We start from the raw sequence: 20,531 nt of genomic DNA, 5'->3' as shown, positions 1-20,531 counted from the left end.
CAACTGTCTTTGCACTTGATCGGCATTAAGGTCACATGGGCAACAAAAGAATACACAGAAGCTGTTAAGTTTATCATACATATTTACTTAATCTATACAGAATTGAGTAGATAAAATCAGATTCACATTAGTGAAAAATCTCTACAAAATGTCTTTGAAAAGCAAAACAAGACTGCCTCTTAACAATTCGTATCCTCATGAAAGACGTGGGCTGTAAAAATAAAGCAGTGTGTTTAGCACAAACTAGAAGATATCTGTATCATTTTTTCACAGTTATTTCCATCTACAGTCTGAAAGAGGTAGATTTTTCTGCAACACCTGAGAATTGAATTGACAACCAGGTGTAGTAAAGGCAGTTGCATACATAACTAAAAAATACTGGTCTCAAGACCAAGAAATGTACTCCTACAAGTCTGAGGATGAAATGGTCCATTAGCCAAGACCCAAGTTTTCTCTACTCCTTGGAGTCTCCTGCCACTATAAATAATATACATCAAGATTCCATGATGGTGCAGCAAATGCAGTTGAAGCAAATTTGACATTTCAATCTTTCCTGGGCCAGCCTTAGTAGCATTACAGTGTTCTAGAATGTGGTAGAAACAGGGTGTGCTACAAAGCCACAACACTGGGCTGGCGAGGTGATTGCTTTAGGAGCGTGTCCTTCTCAGAGGGTCCCGTTTGTATTTATTCACAGGGTAATGGAAGGAGAGATTCTGAAAGGATACCAAATGCACCCCAGAGAGAATCCATGTCCTTTAAACACCATGAGAGCATCTAGCTAAAGATACACAGTAAGCCAAAAGCAGCAGGCCAAGTACTGTAAATCATGTCGCTTTACAAAGCCCTTGAAAACACGCAACAGGTCCGTTACAATCTTCCACACAGGACAAGCACCACAAAGAAACGTGGCGGGCTACACAAATGGCTTAAGATGGTAAGAGCTGTACATCCAGCAGAGCGCTTGTGAAAATGGGATCATTAGTACCAATTTTACAGTAGAGTGTATTTCTGATGTATACCTGCATTTCCTCTCAGGGAAATGAGTCCAATATTTCATTTAGTAACCAAAGGGGGTATCTATAAAAGGCTGCTGGAGGAGGATGTGTTTGTTTTTGCTTCTGACTCATTTGCACAGTAATTAGATAACCAACTTTGTGGGTTTCTTTTCCTTCACTGTCTGGCCCTTTGATTAACATGACTGATGGCGGAAGCTTAGATATAATCCGCCACTCCAGGCGCTGTTGCCTATCTATTGGACAGTTTTCAATTCTTCAACCCAGTTTAGACCATGAACGTGACAGGACAAATAAAACTTTAACAAAGAGAAAAACCCTTTTAACTGGACAGAAGGGAGTTTATTCGGTCCAGTAAGCAATATAAGAAGTGTCAGTTTGATAGTTTTGCTCAGTGGAATGTGCTAACATCAGTTCTAATAGAGCCTTTTTATTTCATAAAGTATTTCAATGCAAATTATACCAGGGACAAAGTCAAAACTCTCATCAGTGCAGCCTGGCTAATGATGTGTATAAACTCGACCACATGTGACACTGTGAAGAACAAAGGAAGTTAGAGAGCAAATCCAAAAGTGATGTGCTGCATTTCCGAAGTCCCCCATTCCAAGTGTAGACACCTTGATAATACTGGTTTTTACTAAAAAAAAAAAAAAAAAAAACCCCAAAAAAACACTAAGAAAAGGGGCAGAAACAGACTGAAAGCATAAGTAATAAATAGATCCTGGCTACTCTCTGCCAAGTTTCCTCAAAGTTAATGCTGGTTCCAGTCTTTGTTTTAGAAATGGAATCAGTTTCATTCAGTTTGCATGATCATAATTAAAATTCCCTTTAAAAAACCCTGGAGAACGGTGCTGTTTGGACTGTCGGAACAGTTGGACACCAACTTTCAAGCAGCCAGAAGGTAGTGGAGGGACTTCCGCTTAAGGAAAGCTACACATGATTTTATCCTCATCGCCTTACACTGACTGACAAAGGACTGTCAGTGGCAGCCCTCCGTGGGAAGTGGAGGATGCGCACGCAAACCAACCACCAGGCTCCCCACACAGCGGGCATCCAGGTGGTCCAAATTCAGATACTGCTTCTATCCTGAAAACAGTGGTGGGACTGTTTTTAATCACATAAACGTTAGCCCTGTCTCTCCAAGGATTTGCCTGTATATACTACTTTGTTTAAAAGTTACACCTTTATGTACATATTCTGCCAAAACCAAGTCTAGGCTTGCAGCCACCTCAATTTGTCAAGTGATAAAAATATCAAAAAGCTAATTTGAATCAAATATGCTATGCTTGTTTCTGACCCAAGCCTAGAGTTTTATTTTTACTTGGCATTTAAAATGGGCTATTAGACAAATATCTAATCACCTTGATATTTTTCTTTGAGTAATATTAATTGCGGGAGGGGCAGGATGTTTAAACGAGTATTGTTTTCACATCAGGAACCATTATCAGGGACTTCCCTGGCGGTCCAGTGGTTAGGACTGGTTCAATCCCTCGTCAGGGAACGAAGATCCCACAAGCCGCGGGGCGGGGGTGGGGGTGGGGGTGGGGAACCGTTATCAGAACAAAGTTCCCTTGTAATGGTCAGCCCTGGTGAGTGACATTTTAATTCGGACAATTCTGTGCAAGCAGCAGGGGAGAGGGAGAAAGGCAATGAGCACATGCATTCCGATGAAGGGGAAAGAGGCAGATGTGCAACACAGCTGAGGAAAATGTAGAGAGTAAAACTATTCAAACCTGCCAAGCAGCCTCCTGTACCACATAAGTCCAGTAGTTCTAAGAAAATACAGATATGGTAGAAAAAGTAAGAAAATTTTCACCACAAAACCAAGTTACTACTAACAGAGAAAGTTATACACAAAATAGAGCTCTCGATACAGTGATCATACTTGATCTCAGTCAACTGACTCGATGCTGGGCCCGGCACCCAGGGACTCGGCCTCCGGGCTGACACAGGCAGTGCTTTGCCAGGCGGCGCTGGGCTCCTCGGCAGAAGCCGGGGCAGCGCAGGGCTGGGCCCTGGGTGGCGCTGGGCCCCCGCCCGCCGCCCTCCCCGAGACCTGTTCCTTCAGCACCTCGACCTTCTCACTGAGCTCGTTCCTCTCCGTCTGCAGGGCCCGGCACAGCTTCTCCAGCCGTTCCAGTTTTATGTGAAAGGCCTTGTACTCTTTATCTCGCACAGTTTTCTGCAAAGAGGAAAAAGCAGGATTTATGTAACCCAACTGAATACAAGTTAGGTTACCGGATACAACAAATTTAAGTCTTTTGAGCCACTTGTTGGGTCACCTCTTGAACATGTTCAGTTTCTTCAACACCTCCCAACGTCCCGCCACCTGCCTTCTGCACACATAGCTACAGACACCAATTAACGTGGTTCTGGGGTGACAAAATGAAATTCCCCGTCATGTTTCTTAAAAAGAACCAAAGCTGGGCTTCCCTGGTGGCGCAGTGGTTGAGAGTCCGCCTGCCGATGCAGGGAACACGGGTTCGTGCCCCGGTCCGGGAAGATCCCACACGCCGCAGAGCGGCTGGGCCCGTGAGCCATGGCCGCTGACCCTGCGCGCCCGGAGCCTGTGCTCCACAGCGGGAGAGGCCACTACAGTGAGAGGCCCGCGTACCGCAAAAAAAAAAAAAGACCAAAGCCCACTTTTAAAAGCATTTTGTATTGATGAATTACTAAGGAAATTGAAGATACTCACCACCAAAGACTAGCGGATAAAAAATGAAGGGCCTGCTTAAAAAAGAGGAGGACTCATCTTATTTCCACCTAGATTTCTCTTGTTTTTACCAATCCTCAGATGAGAACAGGATTTAAGGTGTGATATTTAGTGTTTGCAAACAGTACATCTCAGCTTCGTAAGACTGGCAAAAAGTACTATGCTACCTTTTCAGAAAGAGTAAGTCGAGGTGGAGAGAGAGGCACCCGAGTCAGTGGCCTGTGCTGGCCAGGTGGGCACCTGGTCGGAAGGCAGATTCCCCGACCCTCAGCCCCAGACCCAGTCAATCAAACGCCGGCTGAGCGGTGGGAAAGCCCACGTCACCTGGGACTCTAGCTGCGACTCCTGCCGGGACAGATCCCACTCAGCAGCTCTGGCCAGAGCCCTCGGCTAGGACGGCAGTGTCACAAGGCACGTCCCCCTGCCCTGTCAGCTACCTGAACATCATGAGCCCGCGGGAAACCACCTCACCTCTTCAGCCATTTGCAGAAGTGCTTTGTTATTGTTTTCCCATTTGGTCCGCCATATTATCGTTTCTTTTTCCAGTTTTTTAATTTTCTTTGTCATCTGCGAATCGACACAATTGCAAATTTAAATTCAAGGTTCCCTTATCTCTACAGCCCGCCCCACCCCCTGACCGTGCGCATACTAGTTCTCAGTTTAATATCGAGGATACCGCCTTCCTTATCACAGGCAGGAAAAAGAACCAGACGCCAAAAAATTGGTTTGCCTGAGGGAGAAAGAATTCAGTGGGAGTATAAACGAAGAAGAAGAAGGAAAAAAAAAGCTAAAAAGGTAGAAACACTGATCTGTATCGACCAACCAAAATACGTAGTTACTGTTCTGGGCGTGGTTGTCTTTAAATAATTTGATCTCCAAGGACATCGAGCTTTGTGAAAAGGGTGTGGGGTGGGGCTGGGAGGTATCACCTGAAGCAAGTAAAGACACCGCTTTACGGCTAGCAACAAATTGTATTTAATAGAGGAGTTAACTTTAATAAAAACAACTGTGAGGGCCTAGAGATCACTAGCTACATGGGGTACTACTGAGGGCAAAGTGACTAAACATGATGCCACTGGAGGATCAGAAGAGATGAAATGAAGACAGTACAGTAAAAACATGAACTCATCCAAGTAGCAATCATGCTTAAAATAGCTTCTTATATAAATTCCCCTTTAGGCAATACTCCACTAAAAATAGGCAAATACCTTTTCCATTTCCTGCCGGAAGGTTGTAAACAGTTCATTACTTTTTGCCATGGTAGTCTGGAATTCTTCAAACTTATCCATATAAAGAGAAAGCTACAGAAAACAAGTATAAAAAATTCAGAGTTCTAGGTAAATGATTTAAAATCCCAAACACTTTCAAAAAGAACATAATATGGTTAAACGTTACCTGTTATAAGCGACAGAAATAAGAACAAATGCACACCCAATCCTCGACCCCAGACATCAATGGCTGCAGTTCTAAGAACCCACTGGAATGCACTGAAACTTAGGAAGTTATGTTAACCTCACCATCTTTAGATGAAACTGTTTAAAATGTACAAATATTAGCTCCATTCCGCCAATTATAATAAAAACTGAAGTATGTGGAATAGCTATAAATTTCATACAATTAATCCTTTATGAACTACCTCCTCTCCTTATATTTGAAAAATTGTCCTTGGAAAAAGATCATTCTCTTAGAATACCACCTGCACAGTTCCTAGCTTGAAATCAGGGATATCTCTTTTCTTAATGTAGGCAGGAAAATGAAACAGAAGCCAAAGGATTGGTGTGGTTAGGGGAGAAAGAATTCAGTGGGAGTATAGTTAAGAGAAAAAAGCTGAAAGAAGTAGAAACAGCAATTTTTCTTTTAACTCCCACCCTTAAGGAATTTTTATTCTAGCTGGGAAAATAAGGCACTAACCGATAAGGCAAGCAGAATTTAGAACACAGAGTCACCTTCTCCCCCAGGACAGGAATTAACAGAAGCCAGGGGTGGGGGGAGGCGCGGTAGGGGTCAGAATAGAATAGTTAGGGAAGCTCCTTGTGGCTGAGGCCCAAGCTAGGTCTCAAGGGCAGGCTGAATTATTTCATTTCAGACAAGGTGGGAACCCTGAGAGCCCACCTAATGTAACTGCATTATTTCAGGATGAGGAAACAGGCCTGCAGGAATAAAGTGCTTTGCTCAAGATCACACAGCACATATAAAGAAAGCGGAGAAGAAAAGATCACCAGCGGCCAAGAAACAGCGTCAGCGATGCCTGTCCACCTTCAGCAGTGCTGTGTGCGGAGCATAAAGAGAAACCAAGACCAGGGCGGGAGGGGAGATGCCCTGGGAGGGAGCGGAGCAGCCGGTGGAAAGACGGGAGGCCAGCTCCGCTGTGTGGGAAGGAGACGCGGACCAAAAGCGACGCTACCAATGGCAACAGGCCAGGCGAAGCTACCATAAGACAGCCAAAGCACGCCCCCAGGAGGGGGAGGCTGAAGGCCGGGACCAACAGAAATTTCAGGGTGAAGAGAATAGCGCAGAGGATTTCCAAGCAGAGCAGTCCATAGAGGGGCACATAGTGACAGAGCCGCCAGGGCCGCTGGCCTGGGGTTGGAACAGCGGTGAGGCTCGGGCAGACTGGTGGAGCAGTTCCAGCACCTGAGGGAGATTAGAAGTTATGGCAGTCTTAGCATGGTCTGTTTTTATCAAAGACAGAACATCCAGGTGGACTGTCCCGTCAGAGTTCAACGCTGGCCCCCTCTGGGCAATGAGTAAGTGGCAACTACCATCTTGGACTTAAGGGCCTAGATTACAAAATTGGTCAAAACACACCAATAAGACTAAGGTCATCAACAAAGCCTGGAAACGGACATGGTGGGCAAGAGCAGAGAATGAGATGGACTCTTGGGAAGAACAGCACATTTGGGGAGCAGGAAAAGGAAGAGGCGGCAGCAAAGGAAACAAATTAACGATCAGATAACATGACTCAGGGCGACACAGATCACAGACAAGAGAAGCTGCACTGCTAACAGTACAACAGAACTGGAGCTGCCTGTGAACTCGGTAGAAGGGCCCTCTGGGGCCCTGCATTAAAGTCCATCTTCCAAAGCTATCTATAGACTTTTTATACGTTTTCCACATTGATTCTCTTCTCCATTTATGTGGACAACTGAATTTATAGGCCTAGTAAGGGGTTCAAAGTTTCCTAGAAGCATTCTAGCACAATAACTTATGGTGGAAAGTTCAAAAGACTTCTTCAGTTTTCACTCTAAGTTAGGCTAGCTTTATAGGAAACGAGTGTCACCACGCTGTAAAACGCACCCAAAGACAAACAGCACTCAAGAAATGTGTTCATACAGATTCAGGCCAGTCTGCATTTTAGAACTAATCTAGAGTCCTTACATTTAAAAAACTTGTTACATAATAAACTTTCAAAATGAGTAATACATTTTTTCATCAAAATGTAATCTACTTTTCTGAGAAAGGGTGAATTGTAGGTACAAATGCCTAATTTCACCTGTCTGTGAAGACATGGGAAGTCCTTCCTGTACCTCTTCTTTGAGTGGGGAGGCATCTGCTACCCTTACTCCATACAAGGCACCACAGAGAAAGACTGCATTAGAACAAACCTAAGGGGTCTGGACTGAAAAGCAGGGAGGCAACGAAGAAAAGCCTAGGCCTAGACAGCTTCATGGGTGAATTCTACCAAACACTGAAAGAAGAACGAACACCAATTCTTATCAAACTCTTCCCAAAAAGTGAAGAGAAGGGAATACTCCTGAACTCATTCTACAAGGCCAGCATTGCCCTGATACCAAAGCCAGATAAGACAGTACAGGCCAGATAAGAAAACTACAAGGATGGTTCAACATAGGCAAATCAATAAATGTGACACACCACGTTAATACAATAGCATGAAAGACAAAAATCGTATGATCTAATAGATGCAGAAAATGCATGTGGTAAAATTCAACATAAATTCATGATAAAAATGCTTAACAGGGAATCCCTGGTGGTCCAGTGGTTAGGAATCTGCGCTTTCACTGCCAAGGGCACGGATTCAATCCCTGGTCAGGGAACTAAGATCCCACAAGCCGCGTAGTGCAGCCAAGACGAAACAAAACAAAACAAACAAAAAAACGCTCAACAAACTGGGTACAAGGAAGGAACATACTTAATATAATAAAGGCCATATATGACAGAGCCACAGCTAACATCACACTCAAGTCAGTTGAAGGCTGAAAGCTTTCCCTCTAAGATCAGGAACAAGACAGGATGCCCACTCTCACCACTTCTATTCAACACAATAGTGAAATTCCTAGCCTGAGCAATTAAACAAGAAATAAACAGCATCCAAAGCAGAAAGGAATAAGCAAAACTGTCTGTTTGCTGATGACATGATCTTATATATAGAAAATCCTGAAGACCCCACAAAAAAACTGGTAGAATAAATTCAGTAAGGTTTCGGGATACAAAATCAACATACAGAAATCAGTTATGTTTCTATACACTAACAACAAAATATCTGAAAAAGGAATAAACAGAAATAAATAAAATAATCCTATTTTCTATAGCATTAAAAAAATACTTAGGAATACATTTAACCAACGAAATGAAAAATCTATACACTGAAAACTGTAAGACATTGATGAAAGAAATTGAAGACAAAAATAAGTGGAAAGGTACCCTGTGTTCATGGATCAGAAGAGTAAATATTGTTAACAATGTCCACACTAGCCAAAGCCCTATCAAAACTCCAATGGCATTTGCCGTAGAAATAGAACAAATAACCCTAGAATGTGTATGGAACCACAGAAACAAACAAACAGAACAAAATAGCCAAAGCAATCTTGAGAAAACAAAGCTAGAGGTATTACACTCCCTGATTTCAAGCTTCATTACAAAGCTATAGTAACCAAAACAATATACTATGGGCATTAAAAGCAGAGACACAGACCAACGGGGTCAGAACTGAGAGCCCCCCAAAAAAACCCACACAGGGACTTCCCTGGTGGCACAGTGCTTAAGAATCTGCCCTGGTCCGGGAAGATCCCACATACTGCGGAGCAACCAAGCCCGTGTGCCACAACTACTGAGCCCATGTGCCACAACTACTGAAGCCCGCGCGCCTAGAGCCCATGCTCTGCAACAAGAGAAGCCACCGCGATGAGAGGCCTGCACAACACAATCAAGAGTAGCCCCTGCTCACCCCAACTAGAGAAAGCCTGCGCACAGCAACGAAGACCCAACACAGCCAAAAAATAAATAAATAAATTTGAAACAAAACAAAACAAAAATAAACCCACACAAATATGGTCAATAATATTTGACAAATATGGTCAATAATATTTGACAATATTTGACAATAATATTCTTGGCTCAAGTATTTGAGCCAAGAATACTCAATGGGGAAAGGAAAGTATCTTCAATAAGAGGTGTTGGGAAAACTGGATAACCACATGCAGAGGAATGAAACTGGACTGCTATCTTGTACCAGTCACAAAAATTAACTTGAAATAGGTTAAGGACTTAAACAGGAGATATGAAACTGTAAAACTCCTAGAAGAAAACATAGGTTAAAAAGATCCTTGACAGTGGTCTTGGCAATGAATTTTTGGATATGACAACAAAAGCACAAGCAACAAAAGCAAAAATCAACACGTGGGACTACATCAAACTAAAAAGCTTCTGCACAAAAAACAATCAACAGAATGAAAAGGCAGTCTACGGAATGGGAGAAAATATCTACAAACCATATATATCTGATAAAGGGTTAATATCCAAAATATATAAGGAACTCATACAACTCAATAGCAAAAAATAAATTAAAAAAATTTTTAAAATCTTAATTTAAAAACCAGCTTGAATAGACATTTTTCCAAAGACATACAAATGGCCAACAAGTACATGAAAAGGTGCTCAGCATCACTAGTCATCAAGGAAATACAAATCAAAACCACAGTAAGATATCACCTCACACCTGTTAACAAATGCTGGAGAGGGTGTGGAGAAAAGGGAACCTTGTGCACTGTCAGTGGAATTGTAAACTGCTGCAGCCACTATGGAAAACAGTATAAAGACTCCTCAAAAAATTAAAAATAGAACCACCATATGATTCAGAAATTCCACTTCTGGGTATATATCCAAAAGAAATGAAAACAGGATCTCAAAGAGATATCAGCACTCCCATGTTCATTGCAGCATTATCCACAATAGCCAAGGTATGGAAGAAACCTAAGTGTCCATCAACATGTAACTGGATAAAGAAAATGTGGTGTATATACACAATGGAATATTATTCAGCCATAAGAAAGAAGAAAACCTTACAATTTGTGACACAGTGGATGGGCTTTGAGGGCATTATGCTAAGTGAAATAAGTGAGACACAGAAAGACACATACTAAATACCGTATGATGATCACTTACCTGTAGAATGTAAAAAAGCCAAACTCAAAGAAACAGAGTAGAATGGTGGTTGCCAGAGGTGGAGGGCGGGGAGAAAGGGGAAGATGTTGGTCAAAGGGTACAAACTTTCAATCAGAAGATGAATAAGTTCCAGGGATCTCATGTACAGCATGGTGGCTATAGTGAACAATATTGTACAGGGGAAGAAGGGAGGGAGGGAGGAAGGAAAGTTGGGGGCCCGCATTAAGGTGGCCACCACCTCCATACTCTACCTGGGAGTGGAAATGCATGATCAATAGGTAGTTTTTTAAAATAGGTTACAGGCTCATAGCACAAAATTTTAAAGATTTTACGTTACACTATATGAAAATGCCATTTTGTAGGTCAAATAAGTATCAGCAATTTCATATGGTTCAACCTCACAAAAAAGAACTAAAATCTGAAGATTTATCAGTTTTTCTTTAGTAGGAAATTAGCTGACACACATGGGAACAGACAGAGAAAGGGAGGAAATACGTGTGATACTGGAAGGAGGACCTGCACATAGCGGGACAAACTGTCCCTTCTGCCTGATTCCTGGGACCGAGTGCTAAAACCAGGAAAGTCCTAGGCAAATCAGGATGAGGTGGTCACCCTAAATGAAGATGAAAACTCCAAGAGGGACGTGTGATCTACTCTCAGGTCTGCTGGGAGCAAGCAAAATCATCTTAGAGGAGATTCAAGGTATGTATCAAATGAACCATAGATTTTTTTCTTACAAATTCTACTACCCCTGCCGTCAAGTTACCTGCTGTTTTAGTTGTACTTCTTGTTGTTTCATTTGTTCATATTTGTGTCTTGATTCCGTTGCTTCTTTTAATAACTAGAAGACAGAAACATTCTGGCAAAATACTAATAGTCATTACAAATATGACTACAACGTCCAACGACCAGATAGTTAGGCTTAACCCTTCCACTCACTATTTTAGCAAGAACCACGACTCTATGAATGAAACATTCTGTCACATCAATTGCTAATTACCTGTATCTTTGATCTGTTCCATTGTTAACACTTAGGAATGTAGGAATACTCTTTTATTGCTTAGAAGAAGTACCCAGGAGGCCTAATAATAGGTTTACAAAACTCAGGGTTAAACTGTTGTCTTTTAGATGAAAATAATGAGAAGTCTAGTATTGAGCAGAAAACATGGCTGAGAATCTCGACATTATCTGGGTCATTTAGAAAGCCCCTCTGGGACGTCCCTGGCGGTCCAGTGGTTAAGACTGCGCTTCCACTGCAGGGGGCACAGGTTCGATCCCTGGTCAGGGAACTAAGATCCCGCATGCTATGTGGTGTGGCCAAAAAAGAAAAAAAAATTAGAAAGCCCCTCTGCTCCATGAGAGGCAAGATGAGGCACTGTATGGAGCAAAACAATGAAATCAGGAACCTGGTTTCTGATCACATTTTTTTTAAAGCTGGGGGTGGGGGTAGGGGTGGTGATGGGATGGGAGCTTTAATTTATATACTTGAGTTTAAGAAAATTATGTAGTGAAATTGCATAGTAGGCAGCTGTGAAATTCAGTCCCTGAAGTAAAATGTCACACTTAGTCCAGTAGGTTTTGAAAAGTCCTTAAAACCAACCAGAAATAGATGTATCGTATGTATTTATTTAAATATGTGTATCATATTTCTATTCTAACTTGGGAAATGACAACTGTCTCTTCAGTTATGCATGGGACGGCGCTGTCAGTTCACATGGAACGACCACGGTGTATGAAAAATGTCTCTCTCTTAACCCTAGACTCACACTCATAGTGACATGTTCACATCATGAGGGCCACTCAGGACCCGAGTCTTCAGACCTGGCTCGCCTCAGGGCCTAGGTTACTTAAGTGAAATCTGGATGGGACCGTCCTCATTATCATAACCACTTCTGACTTTTTTTTTTTTTTTTGGTTAAGCAGGTAAAGTTAAATTTGCATGTGTTAAATATACAAACCCAATGACATTCCACTGTATTCACAATTACTGACAGGCCATATAATCTGAGCACACATTCTGAGAATAATGCTGAGTGATTAGGATGTAGAGAATTCTGTTAAAGTTTTTCAGAAAATTATACCAGAGTAAACAAATAAGTTTCCCTAGTTTCAAGTTACTTGTTTGAAATAAACTGTAACAGTATGAAGGACACCCATGTTTGGTAAGCTTGCTATTAAATCGAATCCCCAAATTTAATGTGTTAAATACTGCTATAATTCTTAAACTTGGTGGCCATTATCTAAAAAGTGAAATAAATATTCTAAGCACAGAAAAGTCCTATCAGTGCAGGTCTTTGCAGTAACTTGGTCTAATCTCTCCAGTGTATCTTCTGTATATAAAGTTAAATAGAAAGAAAAAGCTAATGTTTTCTAACACACACATGCCCTTCACAATCTAGAGAAAAAAACAATTAGCACAACCCAGTGCTAATTTAAATGTAGAATAAGTTTAAATGTTTTAAATGGCTTTGGTTACAATTTTGGCAATCATTTCTTTTTTTAAGAAATTGCAAACTTACAAACTCTCTCTCTCTTTGATGCTTCTCATCAGCTTCTTTTATCAGCTGTGTCGTCTGCTGCAGTTTGGCGTCCACAAGCTGCTGCTGCAGTTCCTTGTGTTTGAATACTTTATCAATGTGCTGCGGGGAACGTAAAATTTCTTCCGTCACTTAATGAAATAAGGGACAGGATGACGAGGAAACACGACACAAGTTACAAGACCTCACTCATGAGGCTGCTTTTCCTGCTAATACCACCGGGGCTAATACCAGCAAGGTGCCTGTCTGCATGCTGTGCTGGCAGAAGCCTGTGTCGGCATCCCTCCCTCCGGAGATGGCCCAGCAGCACCTCAGCAGCCGGCCTCATACTATTTCTGCCGTAAGGTGAAAATGAAGCTCAAATTGTATCAAGAAAAAGACGGCTACGGAGATCAAACTGTTAAACCCATAATACATCATACACATAATTACTGGATATTTTTTTCTCCCCATTAAATTTTCCCAAATCTCTCAATTGGAGGCAGCATGCTGTGATGGGAGGAATGGCCCCAGTCGAATTCTCCCCCTTGCTGAACGTCAGTCCCCTCACCTGTGGGGGGCAGCCACACCCACACTGCAGCACTGTAAAGGCCAACGCAATGGCTATACTATGTAAGGTGCTCGGTGCCTGGCACTTATCAGATAAATTTGATAAAAGGTCATTATGATTTCCAAGTGAAATTATTAAGTGGTTGTTTATGTACAATAAAGTCATCAGAACATCCCTCCCTGACCAAGGAAGGAACATTCAATAATACTCAAACTGAATAAGGCTCACAGGTAATGTGATTTCAACATACATAGCTTTCAAATTTTCTACATCTATAATGTGGCAGACTGTCATATTAAACTACAAAACTAAAACAATAATTTTAAGAAAAGTGAGGGCTTTATAATCTAATAGAAAATTTATTCTCTAGGACAAAAAAAGTTTCTTCAACAAACACACTGTAAGAATATAAAAGAGAGAAAAGGAAATGTTTATGTTAGAGACTTGACACACGTCAGCCAGTGAAGCAGACGGGCTTTATCTGGATGATTCAAATAGGTTTTTTCTTTTTTTAAAAAAAACGGGGAGACAATCGGAAAAATGTAAACGATGACTAGATTTTAATATTAAATAATTACTGCTAATTTTTCAGGTATGAAAATGGTATTGTGGTCACATCTAAAAATGAATCCTTAGTCTTTGTGAGGTACACCCTCAAATATATATGAATGGACTGATACCTTGGATTTGCTTCAAAATAACCCAGGGGAAAGTGATGGGAATATAGTTGAAACTGTGGTTTCATTTGCTAAAACCAGGTGATACAGTCTCTACTTTCTTCGTTTATAATTTTCCATAATAATAAGGGGGAAAAAGGTAAGCAAAAAGCATCGAGAGTGATAAAAAGAAAATCTTTAAAAAAACTAACAGTTTTTAAAGGGCTATATGGAAAACTAAATTAATATAAAGTTTGCCTTGAAAACTGGATAAAATAACCCACAGAGATGCCACAATCTTTTTTTTTTTTAAATCAGCTATTTTAATCTACCTCTATAAGGGATACAACACACATAAGAGAACATTTTACTAACTTAAAAGGCAGGGAATGTGTCATTTAAAGAACCTAACCCTTTGTTCCTGCCCATCTGACCTCTAAAAGGGAGGAACTTTAAAAAAGCACATGATCGCCTACTTGCATTTAATCTAGACACCACGCCCAGACTTCCCAACTGGCTTGTAGAACTAAGTCTTAGTTGGAGGCCAGTGACCAAGATGAGGTGCCACAGACCCTTCCAGTAAACTTTTTACTTCAATTGGGTGTATAAGGGTTTAGAAATAGGTTCGTTTTTTCTCCCAAATACTATAAAACCTCCACTAAAAAAAAATATCTGAAACACAGGCATAATGGAATGATAGTATAGACCATACAGATTATCATAGACGTCTAAAATACAGTGTAGTTTGGGGCCAGGTATTTACTCACTTTTAGTCTAGACAAGGGGAAAATCTATGCTAAAATTACAATCTTCCAGAATCACATGGAAGACGAGTAGTGCTTAACACTGTCTCCAAGAAATCGCCTCACGCACCCAAATCCACTGACTTCCGGGCCATCGAGTATGGTCCCCACGAGTCCTGCGAGGGAAGGCCAGACTTCCACCATGCATACACAACGGTTCTAAAACACCCTGGAGGAAGAAGGTTCTAAAACACCCTGAAGGAAGAGCTTTAGTGAATGCTTTTGGTTCGTAGTGAGGGGACACACCAGCTGCCCTACCTCCTCCCTCAGTGCGTACTGCTCGATGAGCTTCTTCAGCTTTTCGCCCAGCTCGACGTTCTCCTGGCGGAGCTTGGCGTTGTGTATGTCGTGTTGCTCCAGCTGTGCCTGGATTTCATTCAAAGTGATTTGGAAGTGTGCAGTGGCCTCTTTCCGTCTTTCTTCCTCCTCTCGTGCCTGCTGCATATTTTCTTCCTTATTATCCAAAACAATTTCTGTTAATCGTACAGACCTATAAGATGGCACAGACGCCCACAAAAGACACTACTGCCATGTGGGTTCACTGCTTGCTGCCCTGAAGTGGTGCTTCTGAACTAGAATTCCTTCCCTTTATTTAGGACCGGAAGGCTCTCGTTTGAAAGCAAGCAGCTTCTCCTAGGTAGATAATCAGAGAGGCGCCGCCTGCCCTGCTCTACAGTAAGCGCTCTGTGATCACACTGAGAGACGAGGAAGGAGTCTTGCCAGGCAGCTAGCCCCCTCCACGCGGGCTTCCCAAATACCCTCCCCCCTGGCTAGTCCTGCAGGGCAGCATCTGAAATCAGCCGGAAGAGGGCGATCCCTTCCTGCCCTTCACTTTCTGAGTCGCACCTTCTACTCCCTAGATGGCAAGGGACAAAAGGAATCTGCATCTTAAAAGCTTAGTCCCAACTCTTGCTCAGATCCAAGTGCTAAGAGACCTTTAGGTGTCTAGTGTCTAAAGCATTACCAGTCCAATCAAAGTGTGGACTTGCTATGGGGAAAAAATACCACTCAGTTTCGTGAACACCGAAATCCAAGGATTCAAAAGCAAAGAAAACCTAACGGCTCCCACATCAGGTCAAGATCCATTTCCTGAGGGCTCCTATGTTCTAGGGCCTTGGGTGCCTGCCATGGTGGGGGAGTCTCACGAGCAATGCGGCTCAGTCAAAATCACACCACAACTGCACATGAGGACAGGCCCACCCCTGTGTCTCTGCCTTCTTCCCTTCTTCCTCTGTTGGTACCAACTAACTTTTGGATACCCGCTGCTTTGTCTTTTAATCAGCCGAGGAATAAGCGCTCTTCTAAAAGTACTTGGCAATGGGGAACTGGGATGGACAAGCGTGGCCGGTGATATAACCAACGAACAGCGCTTGAGGAGCTCAGTGGGGCCTTTCCCTTCCCTCAAGTCTGCTCCTACTCGGCTTCTCATTTCATGTCCACTTTTCACACGTGCTAATGAACGACCTCAGTGCTCAGCAGGAAACTGCAAATTTGAGCTTCCTAAGCCATGGCTCCTAGTGGGAAAGCTGTGATCTAAACATCAATCTCATCTAGATTCCCCACGAGCAAGTATGAGCAAGTATGAGGTGCGTTAAGAAGCACAAGGCCAAGCAAAACAGAATGGTGGCATCCCTGTCTCCAAGGAGAGACACGGATTTAGTTCAAATAGGTACACAGAGACTATAAATCAAGCTAAGCCAGACCCTCCTGAAAAACAGAAAACAGAACCAGACTTCCCTGGTGCTGCAGTGATTAAGAATCCACCTGCCAATGCAGGGGAGAGTGTTTGAGCCCTGGTCCGGGAAGATCCCACATGCCGCGGGGCAATTAAGCCCGTGCGCCACAACTACTGAGCCTGAGCTCTAGAGTCCTTGAACCACAACCACTGAGGCCATAAGCCACAACTACTGAAGCCCGCACGCCTAGAGCCCGTGCTCCACAACAAGAGAAGCCCATGCACTGCAACAAAGAGTAGCCCCTGCTCGCCGCAACTAGAGAAAGCCCGCGCACAGCAATGAAGATCCAGCACAGCTAAAAATAAATTTTAAAAAATTAAAAAAGAAAAACAAAAGGAACCAACTCACCTTTAACGTCTTATTGTGACGCTGAAGTTCCCTGCAAAGAGACTCGAGTTTGCTTCTTGCCAAGATAGCCTTGCTGTGTTCACTCTGCAAATGAACTTTCTCTTTCACGATCTGGGCTTGCTTCTTCTGCAGAATCTTCATTTGCTTCTGAACGTTCCTGCTCTCCTCCAGCTAAAAGTAATAAGCACTTTACATTTAGGAAATACAGCGAAAACCTTTGAGTTATGGCTGGAAGAATTACAATAAGAACTAAGGAATACATTTCCAAAAACCCACAGTATTGTAGTGTAATATTTTATTTTAACTGTTTCATGCCATGCTGCCCTGCCAACCTTCTCTTTTCCCATTATGATAGGAAAGTAAGCAAATGATTTAGGGTAGGAAAAAAACAATCTTAATCTCTTTATTTATTTATTAAAAACCAAAAAAAATGACGTTTTGGACTTTTTAGGAATCGACACCAGAAAGTTTTACTTTCTTGAAAAACACACTCAAGCTACTTTATTGAAACAATCCTCCAAATCAGAACTCAATAAGCAGCACTCAGTTCTTTGCAAGTGAGGGGGGCGCACTGCAACTGTAGGTCTGGAGCAAATGCGTCTGTTTCAAGGTTACACCAACACTAACAGATAAGATGGCAGCCTTACTGACCTGTTAACTGGAGAAGAAAAGGATGCTGAGTCACTATTTCAAGAGCAAGAGCGACACCTTGTGGCCTCTCAAAACATACCACACATCCTTACAGGCGAGATGCTTATAGCTATTAAAAACACCTTTACGGAAATCCCTCCCCCCCCCCCCCAGAAAATAATTCTGTTTTTGTAAAATACTCTCGTAAAGTAACCTTACTCAGGACCGTGGGCTGCAGGATCTGCACACCCTATCAGTAACTCCACCGAGGGCTGGAACTCCCCCCGCCCTCCCCAGATTCAAGGTAACCACAACCCTGAATCCTGGGGTCACTACTCCTTTGCTCTCCTCTGTATTTTATGTCATCCGTGTGTGGTCCTAAAAGAAATCGTTTTTTTGTTTTTGTATTTTTGCGGTACGCGGGCCTCTCACTGCTGTGGCCTCTCCCGCTGCGGAGCACAGGCTCTGGACACGCAGGCTCAGCGGCCATGGCTCACGGGCCCAGCTGCTCCACGGCGTGTGGGATCTTCCCGGACCGGGACACGAACCGTGTCCCCTGCATCGGCAGGCGGACTCTCAACCACTGCACCACCACGGAAGCCCAAGAAATCGTTTTGATTTTAGTTGTTCTGACTTTATTGTGGCTACTGCAACTGAGAAACCAAAATTTAAATTTTCTTTAATTTAAATGAACTCAAGGGACTTCCCTGGTGGTCCAGTGGTAAGGAATCCGCCTTACAGTGCAGGGGACTCGGGTGCGATACCTGGCCAGGGAACTAAGATCCCACATGCCACGGGGCAACTAAGCCCGCACGACACAACTACTGAGCTCGCATGCCTCAGCTAGAGCCCACGTACTGCAAACTGCAGAGCCCACGCGCCACAACTACAGAGCCCTCGTGCCCTGGAACCTGCGCACCACAACTAAAGAAGAGAAAACCCGTACGCCACAACTAGAGAGAAGCCTGCACACTACAACGAAGAGCCCAGGTGCCGCAACAAAAGAGCCCGCATGCCGCAACAAAGATCCCACGTGCTAAGACCCAACGCAGCCATAAATAAATAAGTAAATAAATCTTTAAAAATTAAAATAAATGAATTCAAGATTAAATGGCCACAAATGACTAGTGGCTACCATTCTGGACAGCACAGCTGAAGATTACACTGCTAGGATTCATTCAGATTGTTTGCATGTAGCTACAGAACAGGGACCAGCAAACTTACTCTGTAAATGGCCAGAAAGGAAATATTTTAGGCTTTGCAGGCCATAACATGTCGGTTGTGTCGTCACTGTCTTTTAAACAACACTTTTAAACAACAATTAAGTAAAACCATTCTTAGCTTGTGGTCAGTACAAAAACAGGCCTTGCTGGCTTTGGCCCTCAGGTTGTATGCTATTTCACTTTTTAAAAACAATGCAAGGGGCTTCCCTGGTGGCACAGTAGTTGAGAGTCCACCTGTTGATGCAGGGGACACGGGTTTGTGCCCCGGTCCGGGAAGATCCCACATGCCGCGGAGCGGCTACGCCCGTGAGCCATGGCCGCTGAGCCTGCGCGTCCGGAGCCTGTGCTCCACAACGGGAGAGGCCACAACAGTGAGAGGCCCACGTACTGCAAAAAAAAAAAAAAAACTACGCAGGGCACTTCCCTGGTGGCGCAGTGGTTGAGAGTCCGCCTGCTGATGCAGGGGACATGGGCTCGTGCCCCGGTCCGGGAAGATCCCACGTGCCACGGAGCAGCTGGGCCCGTGTGCCATGGCCGCTGGGCCTGCACGTCCGGAGCCTGTGCTCCGCAACGGGAGAGGCCACAACAGTGAGAAGCCCGCGTACCGCAAAAAAAATAAAAAAATAAATAAATAAATAAAAACTATGCAGGGACTTCCCTGGTGGTCCAGTGGTTAAGAATCTGCCTTCCAATGCAGGCGACGTGGGTTCGATCCCTGGCCGGGGAACTAAGATCCCACATGCCGCGGGGCAACTAAGCCTGCACACCACAACTAAAATGAGCCCATGTGCCGCAACTAGAGAGCCCACGTGCTGCAAGGAAAGATCCCACAGGCCACAACTAAGACTTGATGCAGCCAATAAATAAATAAATATTTTATAAAATAAAATAAAAATACGCAGCACACAACACACTTTGTTGACCCAGTCTCTTGTCAATAGGCAATTGAGTTGTTTCCAGGTACTCACAACAATTCGCATATTCTCACACATGGGCTTCCTGGTATACACCATGCAAGAATTTATCCTGAGTGCAAACCTAGAACTAGGGTTGTGGGGAAGTGATTTCTAAATGTTCTGTTGCGGGCTTCCCTGGTGGCGCAGTGGTTGAGAGTCCGCCTGCCGGTGCAGGGGACACGGGTTCGTGCCCCGGTCCGGGAGGTTCCCGCATGCCATGGAGCGGCTGGGCCCGTGAGCCATGGCCACTGGGCCTGCGCGTCCGGAGCCTGTGCTCCGCAACGGGAGAGGCCACAACAGTGAGAGGCCCGCGTACCGCAATCAATCAATCAATCAATCAATCAATGTTCTGTTGCACATGACAATGGAACACTGTTTTCCAGAGTGGCCGGCACATTTACTCTCACACCAGCAATTTATAAGAAATCATGTAGATGCACTTCTCCAAAAACTTCATACGATAACAATTCTTCCTTTATGCCACTTACACTGGACATAAAATAGCATGTTGCTATGGTCTTGATTTGCATTTCCCTGTATTCATAAGATCGAACATCCCTTGTATGTTTACCTTTATGTTAAGATATCTTCGAATCTTGATGTTTCTCCACTTCCATGAAATGCCTCCTACACATCTCTTGCCCAGCTTTCCATTGGGCTAACTGTCCTTTTTGTATTCGTTTGTAGGTGTTCCTTGGATATTCCTCACATTGAATCTTCTACTGGTTATTATTTGTTGGAAATATGTTCTCCCCAGTTTGTAATGTGTCTTCTCACTTTCTTTGAAAATGTCGTTTGATGAATAGAAAGTCTTAATTTCAATACAGCCAATTTCTGAAATCTTTTCTCTGGCAGTGCTTTTTGTGTCATAAGAAATCCTTCTTTTAATTCAAGTTTGGAAAAATATTCACCTATTAATATATTTAAATAAAGCTAAATGATACCTAAAATTTTCATTTAAGTC

General features: G+C 43.2%; 1 protein-coding gene across 1 annotated transcript in view; it reads right to left on the bottom strand.

Moving 5' to 3' along the window:
• Positions 1-64: 64 nt before the first annotated feature.
• The window catches only part of TXLNG (taxilin gamma), a 50,286-nt gene continuing 29,819 nt past the window's right edge, over positions 65-20,531 (bottom strand). The window contains exons 4-10 of the mRNA XM_012532956.3: positions 16,759-16,929; positions 14,933-15,127; positions 12,648-12,767; positions 10,895-10,969; positions 4,935-5,027; positions 4,198-4,293; positions 65-3,195 (exon numbers count right to left, since the gene is read on the bottom strand). Of these exons, the coding sequence (XP_012388410.2) occupies positions 2,905-3,195; positions 4,198-4,293; positions 4,935-5,027; positions 10,895-10,969; positions 12,648-12,767; positions 14,933-15,127; positions 16,759-16,929 (1,041 nt within the window). The 3' untranslated portion in view covers positions 65-2,904. The remainder of the gene's footprint in view (positions 3,196-4,197; positions 4,294-4,934; positions 5,028-10,894; positions 10,970-12,647; positions 12,768-14,932; positions 15,128-16,758; positions 16,930-20,531) is intronic.

This window comes from Orcinus orca, chromosome X (assembly GCF_937001465.1).
Source record: "Orcinus orca chromosome X, mOrcOrc1.1, whole genome shotgun sequence".
NCBI classification, from domain to species: domain Eukaryota; kingdom Metazoa; phylum Chordata; class Mammalia; order Artiodactyla; family Delphinidae; genus Orcinus; species Orcinus orca.
This window is presented reverse-complemented; position numbering and strand designations above follow the sequence as displayed.